Source organism: Triticum aestivum, chromosome 3A (assembly GCF_018294505.1).
Source record: "Triticum aestivum cultivar Chinese Spring chromosome 3A, IWGSC CS RefSeq v2.1, whole genome shotgun sequence".
Classification (NCBI taxonomy): Eukaryota; Viridiplantae; Streptophyta; class Magnoliopsida; order Poales; family Poaceae; genus Triticum; species Triticum aestivum.
The window spans coordinates 62962821-62978820 of NC_057800.1; the positions used below are offsets into that span (position 1 = coordinate 62962821).

General features: G+C 44.3%; 2 protein-coding genes across 6 annotated transcripts; both read right to left on the bottom strand.

The window, feature by feature from the left end:
- Positions 1–443: 443 nt before the first annotated feature.
- LOC123060302 (transcriptional corepressor LEUNIG) lies at positions 444–3463 on the bottom strand. Its single transcript, XM_044482959.1, has 6 exons — positions 3454–3463; positions 3089–3198; positions 2058–2184; positions 1627–1728; positions 1266–1342; positions 444–834 (listed from the first exon to the last, which is right to left on the bottom strand). Exons 2-5 carry the CDS (start codon positions 3124–3126, stop codon positions 1268–1270), a joined length of 342 nt encoding a protein of 113 aa, XP_044338894.1. The 5' UTR covers positions 3127–3198; positions 3454–3463; the 3' UTR covers positions 444–834; positions 1266–1267.
- LOC123060301 (uncharacterized) lies at positions 3458–8644 on the bottom strand. Of its 5 annotated transcripts, none has more exons than XM_044482956.1 (10): positions 8290–8643; positions 6846–7727; positions 6568–6675; positions 6346–6481; positions 6167–6267; positions 5501–5637; positions 4408–4471; positions 4234–4318; positions 3704–3949; positions 3458–3574 (listed from the first exon to the last, which is right to left on the bottom strand). In XM_044482956.1, the coding sequence occupies exons 1-9, from the start codon at positions 8482–8484 to the stop codon at positions 3888–3890; spliced, it is 1770 nt and encodes a 589-aa protein (XP_044338891.1). In that variant the 5' UTR covers positions 8485–8643; the 3' UTR covers positions 3458–3574; positions 3704–3887. The 5 variants fall into 5 exon arrangements, with proteins under 5 accessions (XP_044338891.1, XP_044338893.1, XP_044338889.1 ...); XM_044482958.1 differs by having other exon boundaries at positions 4234–4339; positions 6406–6481; positions 8290–8642; XM_044482954.1 differs by having other exon boundaries at positions 4234–4339; positions 8290–8642.
- Positions 8645–16000: the final 7356 nt, after the last annotated feature.

Consider the following 16000-nt stretch of genomic DNA (forward strand, 5'->3'; position numbering starts at 1 on the left):
TGTCGATCATGTATTCGCCACAATTCTGCCTTGCTGCAGGTTTTTCAGCCTACTCGATCTTTTTGTTTGACGGCTTGTTACACACCCCAAGGAAAAAAAGGTCTACCTCAGAAAAAAGATCGACACAACCTCTCTCCATGCTCCCGCAAAAAAAACATGGGTAAGACAGTTGAAAAAACTTTTGTCTTACAACATTATCAAACAAATCACCAGCTGTGGGTAGGACAGTTGAAAAACATGGCATTTTCCCCGCAAAAAGAAACATGGCATGGGAAAAATGAGTCTATATATGATTGTCTTTGATCTTGCCGAGATGGAAAAATACAAATCCCTACATTCTATAGGGTTTAGTAGCAAATGTTCACATAACTCATGTTTCCGTCGCATACTTCTGCCTGTCACTTGTTCCGCATCAATCATTCAGAGTGTAGTAACAGCACATCGGAAGCAAGTCTTTCAGACCATAAATATTTCAGATTTCAGGATGCAGGTGTCAAACTGATACTATATCATCAGGTACCACTAGCAATCCACCCTCCTGGAGTCACTGGGTTAGCCGTTAGCAAAAGATTCTACTCCGTATGTACAGTTGAGCAATGTGCTGCATGCGTTGGGGAATATACTGTATCTAGATTGTCCATCACCAGCGCAGCAGACCGGTAGGCACACAACGACTGCGACAAAAAAGGGCCCATTTACATTTGTGGATCACAACTTCGAATCGGTTCATTTCAACAGCTTGACATGCTTGTCATGGTTTACAGAAGCAGCCAGACCAGGGTGCCAAGGCCAAGGCAGAGATTAGCGCCATGCACAGCGACACAGCTCAACAGACTGCAGCATGTAATACAGAACACTTGTAAGTGTACGGATGTTACAAGCGTCAACCTAGGAGGAAAAATGAATTATCCTGTCTACTCTTAATCATCAATATCAACGGCAGCAATATTTTGAGATAATTTTCCTATCACAAAGTATAATATGTAATGGCGCGTGTATTAAAATATGTGAACTTGGAAATCAGAGCTAAAAAAATTTGAGTTGTGATGACCGTAACCAAATTTATAGATCTTCGCAATTTACTTTTGGGCATAACAGTGATTGTAAACCACCGCTACATGGTAAGAAACACTTGCCATTTACTCGTACAACCAATGATATGCAATGATGGATATGACGGGTGGCAAGCACATGAATGAAACTTGCTCCCGCTGCAGGTTGAGTTCATGCACGCAGTTTTTATTCTCAGAATTCAAAGACCATACCTTTACTGCATCCTCCTCAATGGTAGATACAATACATTCCCAGATGAGTCCCAACACAGTGAACCCTTGGTGTGACCCTGCAAAATTACCAAGAAAAGAGCAATGGTTTAAAATTCTCTTCTCATACGGGTCAAAAAAAAATATCTTCTCATAACCTAGGACTTTCTCAATGACTGCTTAGAAAATTTAATCCTAATTACAACAGCCATCTGATAAGTTTATAAAATATTTAGGTACCAGCATTTTTTCATAACTAAAGACGAGCCTCACAAAATTGACTGTAAACAGTTAAACAAATAGGTAAGTACCAAGAGGACACTATATACTAGGAGCTCATATACTAGACCCGTCCCGTACAAACCTCAAATCTCCTCACACAAGCTTGCGGTTTCACATCATTCTCTGAAGCTGCTGCAAGATGTCCACCAGGACGTGGCTGAAATCTCAGATGTCTCGAACCTCCCTACACAGGCATTGGAAGTAAGTAAATTAAGAAACAGATGATCCTACGAGTAATCATCTCATTTGAAACTATCTTCTGATCCATCTACTACTTGTGCTGGTGACAACTCCCTATTTTTGTAATAAACCAACCATTAGTGGGGTGGGGTAAAGAACTGATTGCATCAATTAAACAAGCAGGGACGATATGATGTATATAATATCTTCAACCGACAGCCATTTAGCATGCACATTATTTTTATATACATATTTTACAGCACAGATATGTGTTCACAACAAAGCAGGGCAATTACAGATTGACAGAACGTTCAATAAGCAAAGTTCAGTAACCTTGAAATTTTGGACAATTCCTCCGTTGTTGATACTCCAGAATATTATCTCACTATACCCATCACAAGAACACATTACGTCAACCTTGATAGCGTAAAAATCCAATGACATAACATATGCTGAGTGCCTGGTGATCGTACAAATTGAATAACCTTGCTGAAAAAAAAGAACATTACAGGGATAGAATCTTAACAACGATGCTACTGAAAATAGATAATACAGTCAAACACAGACATACTTTGTTGCATTCAGAACCGCGAGAAAACAAGGATAGACATCTCCAAGCATCCAAATATTTAGAAAATTAGAACTATCATGCATTATCACCTAAAGAATAAACAGGGCCCACTTTCTACACAGAGAATTCATGCCATGTGAAGAAATCTAAGAGCCGACGTTTTGTATGATGGGCCTTTCATGACAGATAGTCTTGCCATGGACATTGCTTACTGCATTCTTCCTAAGTTCGCAGCCTAACTAACTACTATTCAATGCAGTTTCAGCACAAAAGGTAACTGACAAGGCACTACTACAGAGTTAAAAGTAAAAATTAGCAATACGATATATATTAATAAATTTTACTTGACAGAGTCATGCGATGCATGCATCATATCCAAAGTAATTTAACTGACAGACGGAAATATCACAGAGGAAAAACAAATGGTAAGGAAAACCTGGAATGTCGACAAATCAAACAGGTTTACATTATCGACGTCCCAAACCCTATTTTATTTTTGTCAAATGGTAACGTAGCAAAATGTAGAATGCTTGGACTGAACCATACATCAGTAATCAGAAAAGAATGCTTATTCAATATTGATCGCTCTCTTAAAGTTTCAGCATGCCACAAATCCGCCTGCATTGAAATATAGTTATGCACCTTTTCTTTTTAACTGATTTATACACTTCAGTATCAACACCAACTTTAGATGCAGGACTCCACAACTCATACAATATCCATTTGACTGGCGTACTCTCAAAAAAAAAACATCAGGCTGAGTAGTGTAATTAGTATGAACATGCATGTTTACCTTCTTAGCATGACCCCCAGTAGCAAGTAGCTTTCCATCTGATGAGAAGTAAAAGGATGCAAATTTGTTTGCGCTTGCTCGAACTGAAGAAATCTCTCGGAAGACAAATCCTAAGTAAACCACACAAAATTAAATACAGATCAAACTTATGATACAATTTTCCAGTAAATGGTGTAAATATAACACACTGAACCAACATAATTTAACTCGACACATGTTAGGTAATTCCCGTTTGTGAAGGGCTGAAGGTCCACACAACAATTGGTTTTCATGCAAACTTCAACCTAGTTGAGTTTATCCGATTGGGGCATGTTTAATAAACATTGACGCATTATGATACCATACACTGCACCAAAGTATCAAACCTTTAGTAGAAGCCATACAATGACTTCGAGGATCTCTCGAACCTTCAGCATCATCACGTGACAAGAACGAATCCACCTTATCTTCCAAACAGTCATTCTCCAGAAAATTATCCATGTCAACCTACAGAAGTCAAGGCATAATTAGATCAACCAATTTAACGGCGATATTCCCAGCTATCTCACGAACATCAATGTTGACTAATAATAGCTGTTCGTCCAAATACTTTTGAATTAGTAAACAACAACTTACAATGTAGTTTGTTGGCGATTCCCTAGTCCCTAGGGCATCAGCACCAGAAACAGCTAAGTGATACGATATACTGGCATTATGATGCATCGATGACATTGATATGTTGTCTCCTGGAGTATCTGTGGAAGGGGTTGAGGATGCCAAGCTGGGGAAGGGGCCAGTAGTATTCGTAGTATGCAAGCTATTAGCTGGACCAGATGATGATATTTTCTGTTTGTGCTTTCGTCCCTTTTGGTTCTTGGAGACCTGCAAAACCATATTGGAATTGGGGTTTACGAATTTATGAAAACTGGAAGATTTTTCAAAAAGACAGACAAAATGAGATAGTAGAAGCATGCACAAGTGGTTGAAATCAAGACAATTGTTATGTCATTTCCAAAATCTTGGGTCAACAGACTTACTATTCGTACAGTAGGATCACATATGCAGAGAGCACAGTGGTCTCTGTTCACAAGGGCAGAGTGCAAGTTCTTTATGCTATTTGGGTAAGAAGAACCATCAGCTGTATTGAAGAGAAAATAATCGCATACCAGATGGAACATTATCTGGTGCATCAGCTTGTAAGATTTCCATGTGGTAATTTCTTTGATCAATGATGATCGTTGAAAGCTCCCGCTGAACCATATTATGGTAAGCCTGCATTGTCAAATTCTGTTTAGACTTCCACAAAACGAAGAGTTTTCAAGTAAGTGATATAGCACAACCTTTATAACTTGATTAAGCTTGGCACTCAATACTTGGCTAAATTGAGATCCGCTCACTCCATCCCTGCATATTTATATCATGGAAAGAAAGATGACAAGAGAATTCATCATACTATTAGGTTACTCATTAACACAGAAACATGCAGCTGAAACACATGAAAGAACAAATACAACGTTCTTAGTGATGATATCAACGCATTAGAATGTTTTAACACATAAATGAGCAAATGGCAAGCTAATCTTGGAGTTTGGTATGTTGAGGAAATAATTAGTTTGACGAAGCTGAGTCACTCTATCTGTCCATGCCCACGAGTTAATGAAATCCAGAACTTACAAACCTATATGATTATGTCATCTTGAACGAGCATACATATACAAGAAAAAAACATGAAAGGGAATACTTAATCTTAAAGGCAAAAAGCAACCCCTCTAGAGCAAAGTCAATAGTCAATCCTGCAATGCAAACTGACAGCTTCATCATCTAACATAAACATAGGAGTCGTCGCAGAAATATAGACAATAGTATAGGAGAACTTCAATAAAATGCAAATGGCCCAGTAGCTCCAGATATAGTACATAATCTTGAGAAACCCTTTTTCTGTACCTAGCTAATTTAAAGGGGGCTGGCATTTTCTATGTGGTTTAGGACCGATGAAGCATTGCAGATGATACATCTCTACTTTACCCCCTATTGTTTCTTTTCCCCATTTAAGGAAGTGAATTAGGGCAAAAGGAAACTCCCAACATCTTCTTTTGCCGATAATCAGAAATATATCTTGGGGAAAACTAAACAGATCATGAAGGCATCGGTATAACTATCATAATGTATGAAAAGATTCCAAAGCATCCATGAAACAGATAATTTGCTAAACTAGCAAGTAGACAACAATAGACCTGAAAATAAATATTTGTGACGGCTTTCTTTATGGACTAGTTTGGTTGAAATCTAGAAGAACCTTGTAATGCAAAGTAACTAAAAATGGTCAACAAGCTTAGAACACCAAGAGATATAAATAACTAACATGAAGTACGACTAAAGGAACATCAGGTGCAAAACAGAAATAATACAGAGAAGAAGATTAGTTTAGAACACCTTCTGTTTATGATAGCATCATCACTTCCATCACCCAGTTGCTTAAAAACAGAATTGATCCTCTCTACCTTCGGAAACTGAGTCGAGATAGATGCCATGTACCTTGGTATCATTGGCCAACATCTGGACCTAACATGCTGTACCAAAAGCAGATTTTATTAACAGTATCACATTGAAGGAAAATACAAATCTCATATTTCCCAAAATGAAAGAATTTCTATCACACACCCTAAGTAAATAAGATACCAAAAATAGAACCTTGGAACTCATGGAATTTGGTATTTGTTCCTTAGGAGTGGTGCACAGACTACTTGCGCTAGCTATTCAAATGTACTGCACAACTGCTTATAAGAGTACTCAAAGGACATCAAACACTATATCTTAACTTAATGCAAATAATGCAGAGAGAACAAAACACACCACGACACTTGATGGTATATCTGCTCAGCCTGGAGAGCCATGTGATAAATCCTTTCCCAATATCAAATATGTGTATCCCATTGACAACTGGAATCATCTTGCGATGCTCCAGTGCCAGTTTAGAGTTCAATCCACCAAGATAATAAACATAAATAAGCATATTATAAAAGAAAGTAACATGTGTCTGAATAAGACAGTTGGATCAAATTATAAGTGGAACAATTAGATGGAGACATTTATATGTACCTTATCACTGATCTTGAGAAGAACATTGGTAAAATACAGACCATTCATCTTATTACTAGGAACAAAACCCATCTCATGAAGTTTCTTCTTCCTCCATGGCCCTTCAATGCAGATAACAAAGTTGGTTATGTCAAGAATCTATGATGCGCAGAAGACAATACTTGTGTAACATATTTTACCATAAATATCACAGTTCCTCCTCTGTGTTAAAACACAAAAGAGAAATACAGGGAGAGCACCTTTGAGTTCTTTTAACATCCTTTCAGCCTTTACAACAAGTGCACATCTGCCGGTTTGGACATCCTCATTCAGCACCTGGAAATGACAAATCAGAGCAATTGAAAACTCATGTTCATCAAACATAAAAAGGGAAAATTGCATACGAAAGATTAGGTTGGTACCGCTGGTGCAGTTGGAGCCCAACCATCAACACGAGTGACTTGTCTCTCTGTTTCAATGGCACAAGAAGAAGAGACTGGATCATCGTCGTATTTGTTACTTTTGCCAGCCTGTAAATTGCATTTTCAGTAACTGAGAAAATAACTCAAAAAGATAATAGTATCAGCAGAACCCAGCAAAACCGCAGTAGAAACTACTGCCATAGCCATTCAAGTGCATCTTGACTAATTGATTTCCATCAGATAAATTCACTCAACCATTTCATTGTTAAAAGACCAACCTGGGACAAACTTTGAGTGGGAGAAGTAGAGCTCTGGGCATTATCGCCATCAGGGGCATTGGAGAAGCTCGACATGTTGTTGACATCAGAGGCAGTACCAGATGAACCCAGGGTATCATCATTATCACCAGGGCCAGCGACCACAAGGTCTGAACTGCCAGAGGGAAGAGGTGGTGGCGGAGCACGGCACTCTAATGTGTAAAAACACCTGATAAGTTGATCGAAATATACTTTACCGACACCTTTCTTCCCAAAACGGTCTCCCTTGGAGTTCAAGAAAGCTACAAACTCTCTTCCGTCTTTGCTGCCGGTACCAACAAATAAAACCATGTGAAAACCAGCTGGCTGTCTTACTATATGGACTGGGCTGAATTCATAGATTTCTTCCGGGCCTAGATTCTCGAACTCATCACCAATCGGGAAACCACCAACAATTGGACGGCCATTGGCTATAATATTCTCGAAGTCACGAAATGTCAGATATGTATACCACCTGACATTTGAGATCTTAATCATCTTCCCACCAGACCATTCTCTTGACCTGGAGTATGCCCTCACTCCATCTCTCTGGAAGATGTTTAGTAACCGTACCGGCCTGTCTTGTATGCTGGAGAAGGCTTCCCTACCATATTCAGCACCTACATCGATCTCATACTGAACTTGATATGTGTCACAATCAAAATAGATGTCTGGCTGCCGGTCGGGCTCTTCGAGAGCTAAGTTTCTGAGGATGTCTTGCTCGGCAGTACTTAGAATGGCACAGAGAGAACATGTTCTTCGGTATTGAGAGCGAACTGAGGCCATAATGTCAACATTGCGGTTGCTGCCTACGAACAAGCATATATGCCATCCGAACTCGTAATTGGGCAAAAGAAGACCTGCCTGTTACAAATTGAAAAAATGGGTGAGTTTGGTAGAAAATTTTCCAAACAGCAACAAGTAACCAAAATATTAAAAAGAGACACAGTACAAAGTACAGATAGGCCCTGAAAACCAAACAAAACACCGACCGTAGAAACCCCTAGGTAAGATAAAACGACAGTTGCTCGCCATAGCCCATTGACGAGCATCTACTCTAGTCTGTTCAATGACTTGTTGGATAGGATTGAAGACATTGTGAAAAACGCTTCTGTTTCTTTCCTGCCAAGTGGATCAGATCAGATATAATCATCATGGAATCCAAAGCCTCCCTTTTGTGCCTTGTAGTCTATTTCTGGCAGAGATCCACCAATCCCTCAAAGCCAGCTTTAAGGAAGGAACGGCCTAATAATGCTGCAAATTATGTTAACGACCAGGATAATTTTGCTATGTTAACCACCTAATGCTCCAAATTATGCTCAAACCAAACACCGTAAGACACGCCTAAACCCCTAAACCCTACAAAACCCCAATAAAACACCATCAAAGGGCACTAAATCCAGCATATGAAGAAAATGATTCTCACCCGAGATGAAGAACTAGCGACCCCTCGATTTCCCTTCGCTTCAACCGCTTCCGCTGCTTGCTCAGGGTTCGCGTCGGGCGAGGGTGAAGGGGAACCATCTCTGATCATCCCCCTTCGCCTCTTCCCCTCCCTCTCCTCCTCGATCATCTCCCGTCGCCTCTTCCCCTCCCTCTCCTCCTCGCCGTCGCCAGCCATTGGACGCGGGGCGCCTCTTCCGCTCGCTGACCTCGCCGGCGTGTAGTGTGGATGCGAGGGGAATTCGCTCGGCTTCAAGCGAAATGGTGGCGAGCAGGCGAGGGGGGAAATTGTGGAACGACTAGGGGCCGCAGTGCAAAACAGCTGGAACTAGCCTTTTTACCGCTGCAGTTGCACAGGACTGTTTGACTGGTCACTGTGAGGTACCGGTGCCAGAAAATGTGGAAGCGTGTTTCGAACGCAACATGAACTTGTGCTTGTTTGTTTCGCGCAGGCTGTTTTGCCTCTATGTATGGTTTAAATCGGGGGAGACTTTTAGGTGAGATCTTAGGATCAATCCCAAATTTCACATTTGGAGAACACGAAATTTCTGAATCTTTTTGACAACATTTCTATGGGGTATGTCTACAACTCCACGATCAGGGCGATAGGGCGATGTCTGGTGCGTCCCGGGCGGCACCCGCAGCGTCCGCCGCGATCCGACCAGCGGGGTGCATGGACAGCGGAGGTAGGCAGATCGGCGGCCGGTTCTGGATCCTCGCGGGGTCGGATGAGGACGACGACGCCGGCGAGGCGCCGGAGGATTACTCGCCCACACCGTCAGATGTGATATGCGAGGCATTTCACCCAGGGTATTCGGAGGAGGAGGTGGCCACGATCGTTGACGGTGTCGTGCCGTTGGACGATTCGGCGCGACAAGGACTGCATTCTGAAGAGAGAGTGGAGGTGGTACGCCGGATCATCCACCGGAGGACGAGGGCGGTGGCCGCGGGTCGGTCATGGAAAGGCCCCCTTTCGAAGGTATGTCTCAAACCCATTACATTAGCTGATTTTTTCGATTCGGATTCGTGGACTCGCGTAGTACGTAAGAAGAAGAAGGGGAAGGGCAGGATCAACGTGCCGCCGCCGGCGCCGGTGACCACCTCCGTGGCTGAGATCCGGACGGCGAGAGCAGCGCGTTTGAACGTGATCCTGGGCCAGCTTGGGCCGGAGTTGGAGCAGGCTGGTTCTGGATGGGTGGCCCAACATGGGGATGCGCAGGTTGGGCCGACTGCAGCCGCAATTGCTGGGTATGAGGCCCAGGCAATTAGCGATGCGGGTACTATTGATCCCGTCGAGTGCGTAGCGACGAGTCTACGTGATTCTTCGCTGCCGCCGACTAGGGTTCTTCGTTTTGCCACGCCTGGGTTTCCTTCGTGTGGGATTGGTCGGGCGGTACGCGTTCCTCCTCTTGGCATGGCGGGGGGTCGTGGTGTCGGCCTTCCTGGCCCGAGGCCCTCGGAGGCTGCCGCGGCTGCGCAGGCCGGGCGAGGTGCAGCCCCGCCTGCGGGTCAGCGACCTCTGGTGCCGGCTGGATCGATCGACCGGGGCGCTGGGGTCGCGCCAGGCCAGCGCCCGACAGGGTTTGGGATAGGGCCGCATTCGGCGTCGGGAGGGTCTACTTCGACAGGACCGCGACCGGCGGCGCCCCTCGGGACAGCTATGGCGGGTCGGGGAGCTGCACCGGTTGGGCAGCGGCCACCTGCGCCCGGCATTGCTGTCGGCATGCAGCGCAAGCAGCCTCCGGCGCAAGGGCAACAGCCAAGGGCACCGCCCCCTCATGTGGCTGCTAGGCCACCTCAGATACGTTCCGGGCCGGTGTAGACCACGACGGCGCAGCAAGGGGGAGGTGTTGGCGCGGGACTCAACCGTGCTCATACTGCGGTGCCCCGGGGTTAGTGGGGCGATGATGGCATCGACGTGTATGGCGAGGGTCAGCATCGCGGCTCTTCCTCGGCCGGCGGTGGGCGAGGCTATGCCTGGCAGAGTGATGGAATGGCTGAAAGACCGTTTCTTGGACCTCCAGGTGGCTTCGTCGAGGGCGCTTCTGGCCCGGATCGCCGGCCGAGAGGTGGTTTCCGAGGACATCGCGGTGGTCGCGGTGGGAGGAACCGGTTCCGACAACCTCCTCCATCGACGGTCATGGCAGAGCCCACAACCTCTTCTGAGATGACTGCGACTGGAGAGACGACTGTTCTGTCCGGTCAGGCTATGGAGGTGGTGACGGCGCTGGCCGCTGCTGAGATTCCGGTGTCTGAGCCAGTAGTGGCGACTGCTTCTCATGCTGCTGACCAGTCTGAGGGTGAGAGAGCTTCTAAGTGGGCTCGGAAAAAGAAAAGATGATGTGTTATCGGTGTGGTGAGCGAGGCCATTTTATTGCTGAGTGTGTTACTGAGCTTTGTGACACCTGCCTCAGACCAGCGCACGACACGGGAGAGTGCCCGATACTGAGAGATCAGATGTCGAGTATCACGATTTATGGTGTCTGTTGTGCCGAGCTAATGTTCTTTGAGTCTCCCTGTGCGGAGGAGGTCCCTGAGGAGGCTCAGAGCTTGACTACGGGTGTGGTCAAAGCCACGAAAGGTGAAGTTTCTGAGGCTCAGATAATTAAGCGACTCAGGGAGTTGGCTCCGGGGGACTTTCAGTGGGAGCTTATTCGCCTTGAGGACAACAACTATAAGGTTGAGTTTCCGACTACAGAGGACTTGGAGCGTCTTCTCAGTTTTGGGCTATGCAGAGTTCCCGGAACTGAGTGCACTCTTGAGTTTCTTGAGTGGAAGAAGGTGGAGCCGCAGGGAATGCCACTCACTCAGGTTTGGTTGAGGTTCTCGGGAGTCCCATCTAAGTTGATTCGGGATGTTCGGATTGCTGCAAGTTTGGGGATTCTGGTTGGCAGACCTGAGAGAGTTGATATGCCCTTTACTCGGGCCAACGGGGTGGCTAGGGTGTTGGTGAGTGTGTTGGATATAGAGTTCGTTCCTGATGTCGTCAAGTGGACGCATAAGGGCCTCGTGTATAACATTGATACTGAGTTTGAGGATTCTGAGTTCTTCGCTGAGGCTTTGGCTGGGATGGATGTGGATAGGCATGATAAGAACGATGGCTCAGGTAACTCGGAGGCTCGACAGGGGGATGATGGGCATGAGTTGCCCAATGGCCCGGTGCTGAACCTCAGACGCCCGGAAATGGAGAGGCTCCTTTTACGACTATACCTATGAGTACCTTGAGATTCAGTTCTTTTCCGGCTGCTTCCGCGCCACTGTAACATCCCAAATTTTCAATTTGGAATGTTATGCATTAGATCATCATTGCATATCATATTTTATTGCATTTTGGTTGATCCTAGAAATTCTAAGCAACTCAAGGACCCACGGAGAGAGTTGGGGATTTCGTTATTTTCATATTTGAGTTTTTCTCGAATTATGAAAAGAGGATCGTTTGATTTATTTTTATTTCTCTGAAATATTTCTATTATTAAAAATAAAAGAGAGGGGATAAAATGACTTCCTCAAAATAAAGAAATATCATAGATTTAATATTAAAATCAAATAATATTTTATTCGGAGTTTTATCGCTATTTTATTTTGAATTAGGAAAAATATGCGTTTTCAAAATTATTTTAGGCCCGAATAAATGTTCATCTTGTCCGGCTTATTTTTAGAGGACGGGGAAAATTTATTTCGGAATTTTTGGAGTCCGTTTAGTATTTCTTTTCTTTCTTTGTCTGCATGTCCTAATTGTTTAAAAAAACGCGAACTGACCTAACCGGGCCGTGTCCGTCTAGGACTCTCGGCCCGGCCGACCTTATAAGTCGGGGGAGCCGCCCCTCAGCCCAACCCAAAACCCTACCCACCGCACGCCGCCGCCGCCCGAGCCGCGCGCCGCCGCCGCCGCCGCACGCCGTCGCCGCTGCCGGTAACCGCCGCCGCCGCCGTCGGTTTTCTACGGAAAAACCGATCGGTTTTTCTTTAGAACCCATGGTTTTATTTTTTTTAGTAAATTGGATTATTTTTTCCGGTTTAGTTAATTAGCGGACGTTCGTCCGTACGTTCGTTTTTACGAACAGTTTTCACCGTTTAGCCGCAGATAGCGAACGTTCGTTCGTTAGCCTGTTCGTCAGTTTTTCTTTTTCTTTGATTTTCTGTGATTATTTTTGATCGCGATTTCTGATCCGATTTTCGTTTTAGTATAGCTTTTTGCTCGTTTTTCGGAATCAGGCGATTCAAGCGCCCAGAGTTTTGTCTCGAAACCCTCTTTCTGTTTAACCAACTTAAAAAAGTTTTTGATACTGTAAAATTTGACTTTTGTCTAGAATAGTAAATGAAGCTTGTTTCTTTCGCCGTTTGAGTTTTGTTGCTTCGTTTGATTTGCTTCTTTTTGCAAACCGGAGTTCTTAAGTTGAACTTTCTGGTTAGATCTCTTATTTGATTTTTACCCGTGCCCTTGCTTGATTGCTTATTATATGCTTTTTTGTTTGTGATAGAGTACCCGGAGTGTGAAGCGTGCTACTACGAGTCTCTAGGTTTGGCGGATCATCAGCAAGGCAAGTAACACTTTGATCATACCTCTTACTACCCAGTTTAATTGCATTAGATCAACCCTCAAACAATTGCATGGTTAGGATCTGAATTAAATTGTGGGTTGGAAGTAGTTGAGGTAGTACCTATTCACCTGTTATTACCAAACCTTGGGAGTTACTTCTACGTTATGCTTATATTGCCATGCTATGCTCGTAGACGTGGATTGGGTTTGAGTGTATTTCATAACAGATGTGAGATTGTTAATTAATGATTTAACTTAAGGTGGCAACTTTAATACACATCTGGGTGGATTGAGGCACCTGGGTTTTCCAGTGATTGCCTGTATTTTTGGAAATCCCGGGGTACCGTGTGATTCTCCTATGGACCGCCACCCAGGCTCAAAGGGATCATAAGATTATGCATACTGGAAACTTCCGTGTGCAGCCACAAGCTATTATGGGCTCTAGCATAGTTGATTAAGTTGTGTGAACTCTTACAGTGGTAGACTAGCAGATGTAGGGGAATGTAGGTGTACCGGTCTACCCATCGTAAGGTGCTAACACTTCTGAAAGACTGTGTCTCGGTCATTCGTTTCTCAAACACCATGTAGTGCGAGAAATCCAACGGAGGAGATCGAGTCTTGTGGGGAAAAGTGCACAAACCTTTGTAGAGTGTACAAACTAATCATGATTAGCCGTGTCCCCGGTTATGGACATCTTGAGTATCTAATCTTTGGATTATCATGTGGATCTCATCACTCTTAATTTAATTGGATGGGTTATTGTTAATTACTTTTAATTGGGATTGAGAGGGGGTTTACCTTTTCAATGTTTATCAACCACCATGATAGTTAAATAAAACATATTCCTTTGCAGTAGGGAAAAATTGGCTTTTCGCAAAACATATTAACCCTACAGCCTCCACCAGCCATATATGCATGTAGTGATAGCATTATTCTGTTCATTACTCTTTTGTGTTACATTGCCAGCATATTCCATGTGCTGACCCATTTTCGGGCTGCAACGTATCATGTTGCAGACTTTTCATACGACGAGTAAGGAGCCTTAGGTCGTGGTCTTTCACTCAGTGATGCTGTTGGAGTTGATGGACTCACTTTATCTTCCAAGCCTTCCGGTTATCGTATTAGATGGCCTTAAGCCATATTTATTGTAATAAGTTCTCTTTTGAGACATTCAATGTAATAAGTGTGTGATTGCTACTCTGTTATAAATCCTTCGAGTACTGTGTGTATCAGCATTACCGATCCAGGGATGACACTTATGCACAGAGATCAGACGGTTTGAGGTCTGGTCGCTACAAAGATGGTATCAGAGCACACGCTGACTGTAGGACACGACCACTAAGCTAAAGCCCTAGACCACTACTCTCTTCTCATTTCTAACTCCTCTCCATTTTCTACCCTTTAGGATGGCGGATCCAAGGATCAAATTCATGCAACCGGATGAAGACACCCCTTTTGGATGCCACTTGAAGGAAGTTACTAGGTACCTGAACATTGGAATACCAAGCTTCACCGGGACCTACAATGCCACCTTACCAGAAGAGGAGCGCTGGATGATTCAAGTTCAAGTTCCAGGAAGGACATTCACGCCAGTCACTGAACCCATAGAGTTTTCTTTTGATGCACCCACCTGGAGTCTAGGAAAGAGTATGGCAGCTCACATCACCATGGACACATTGGTGAAGTCTACCACAATGATCTCAAGGACACTATCTACCAGATTTGTGGGCGCCAAGATGAGCAATGGGAGTTGATCAGCACCAGGAAGGATAGATCGATTGCCTCTTTCATCCAGGACTTAAACCAGCATATTCGTCGCTAGGAGAACCAGATGTGCGCAGGCATGATGGATTTGAAGAAAGCAATGACAAGAATCTCAGAACTGGAGGAAGAACTCAAGGCTACACACGAGGATTATATGGAGGAAATCGTCGCACTAGTGGAGAAAAATGACAACCTGACCAGGAAGCTAGGAGTTTTCATTGGAGACCCTGCGCCAGGAGGAGAAGATGACAGTTCCACTTGCCCGAAGAACTACATCATCATCGACGACACCGACTCGGACCCTGACGATAGCGATGATGATTTTGTAGATGAAACTGGAGCAGATATCATGGAGTCTTCGACCGAGCAATTTTTTTAGTAGACCACCAGATCAATAGTAGTATTCCACCATGTATATAGCATAGTCCAAGCACTTTTGTGACGATAGTTCTAGACCGATTGTATGCTTTGTTTGATTGATTGAGTGATATGTTTGTGTTTGTCTCATGTGCATATGGGTAGTGTTTTCCCTCTAGAACTCATTCTATTCTGTCTTCTCATCTTGTCTAAAGACCCAGCAAATGTCTCCGAGACGCGACAATGGATTTGCTTTTTCACCGGAGCTCACTCAGTTGATCCAGCAGCAGAATGCATTGATGCAGATACTAGTCCAGAATCAGAACCAAGGGAACAACAACAACAACCCACCACCACCACCAGTTGACCACTTAGCCCGTTTTCTTAGGCTGAATCCGCCGGTGTTCTCCAGTAGCACCGAGCCGATTGTTGCAGATGATTGGCTCCGCAAGATTGAGAGGGAGTTGACTACTGCAGGATGCACAGATGCAGAGAGAGTGCGTTTTGCCGCACATCAGCTTGATGGACCCGCATCATCTTGGTGGGAGAATTTTATAGTCACTTACACTATTGACACTGTGACATGGGACCAGTTTCAGCAGGCTTTTTGCACTGCCCATGTTTCAGCAGGAGCTATGGCCATGAAGAAGCGTGAGTTTCTCAACTTACGCCAAGGAGGGCGCACTGTTGGCCAATATGTGGATGAGTTTAGTAAGTTAGCACGTTATGCCCTAGATGATGTTGCTACAGATGCTGCTAAGAAGGAGAAATTTTTGGAGGGATTGAATGATGAGCTGAGCATGCAGTTGATGGTGGCAAATTTCAATAACTACCAGAAGTTGGTAGATAGAGCTCTCATGCTTGAAGGGAAGCAGCAGAAGATTGACAACCGCAAGAGGAAGTATGGACAGGGGAAGTATAATTCTGGAGCCCAGCAGAGACCCCGTTATACCCCGAACTCGGGAGGACTTGTTCATAACCATGGAGGCCACACTCATAATGGAGGAAGTTCGCACAACCATAGTGGCCCCAA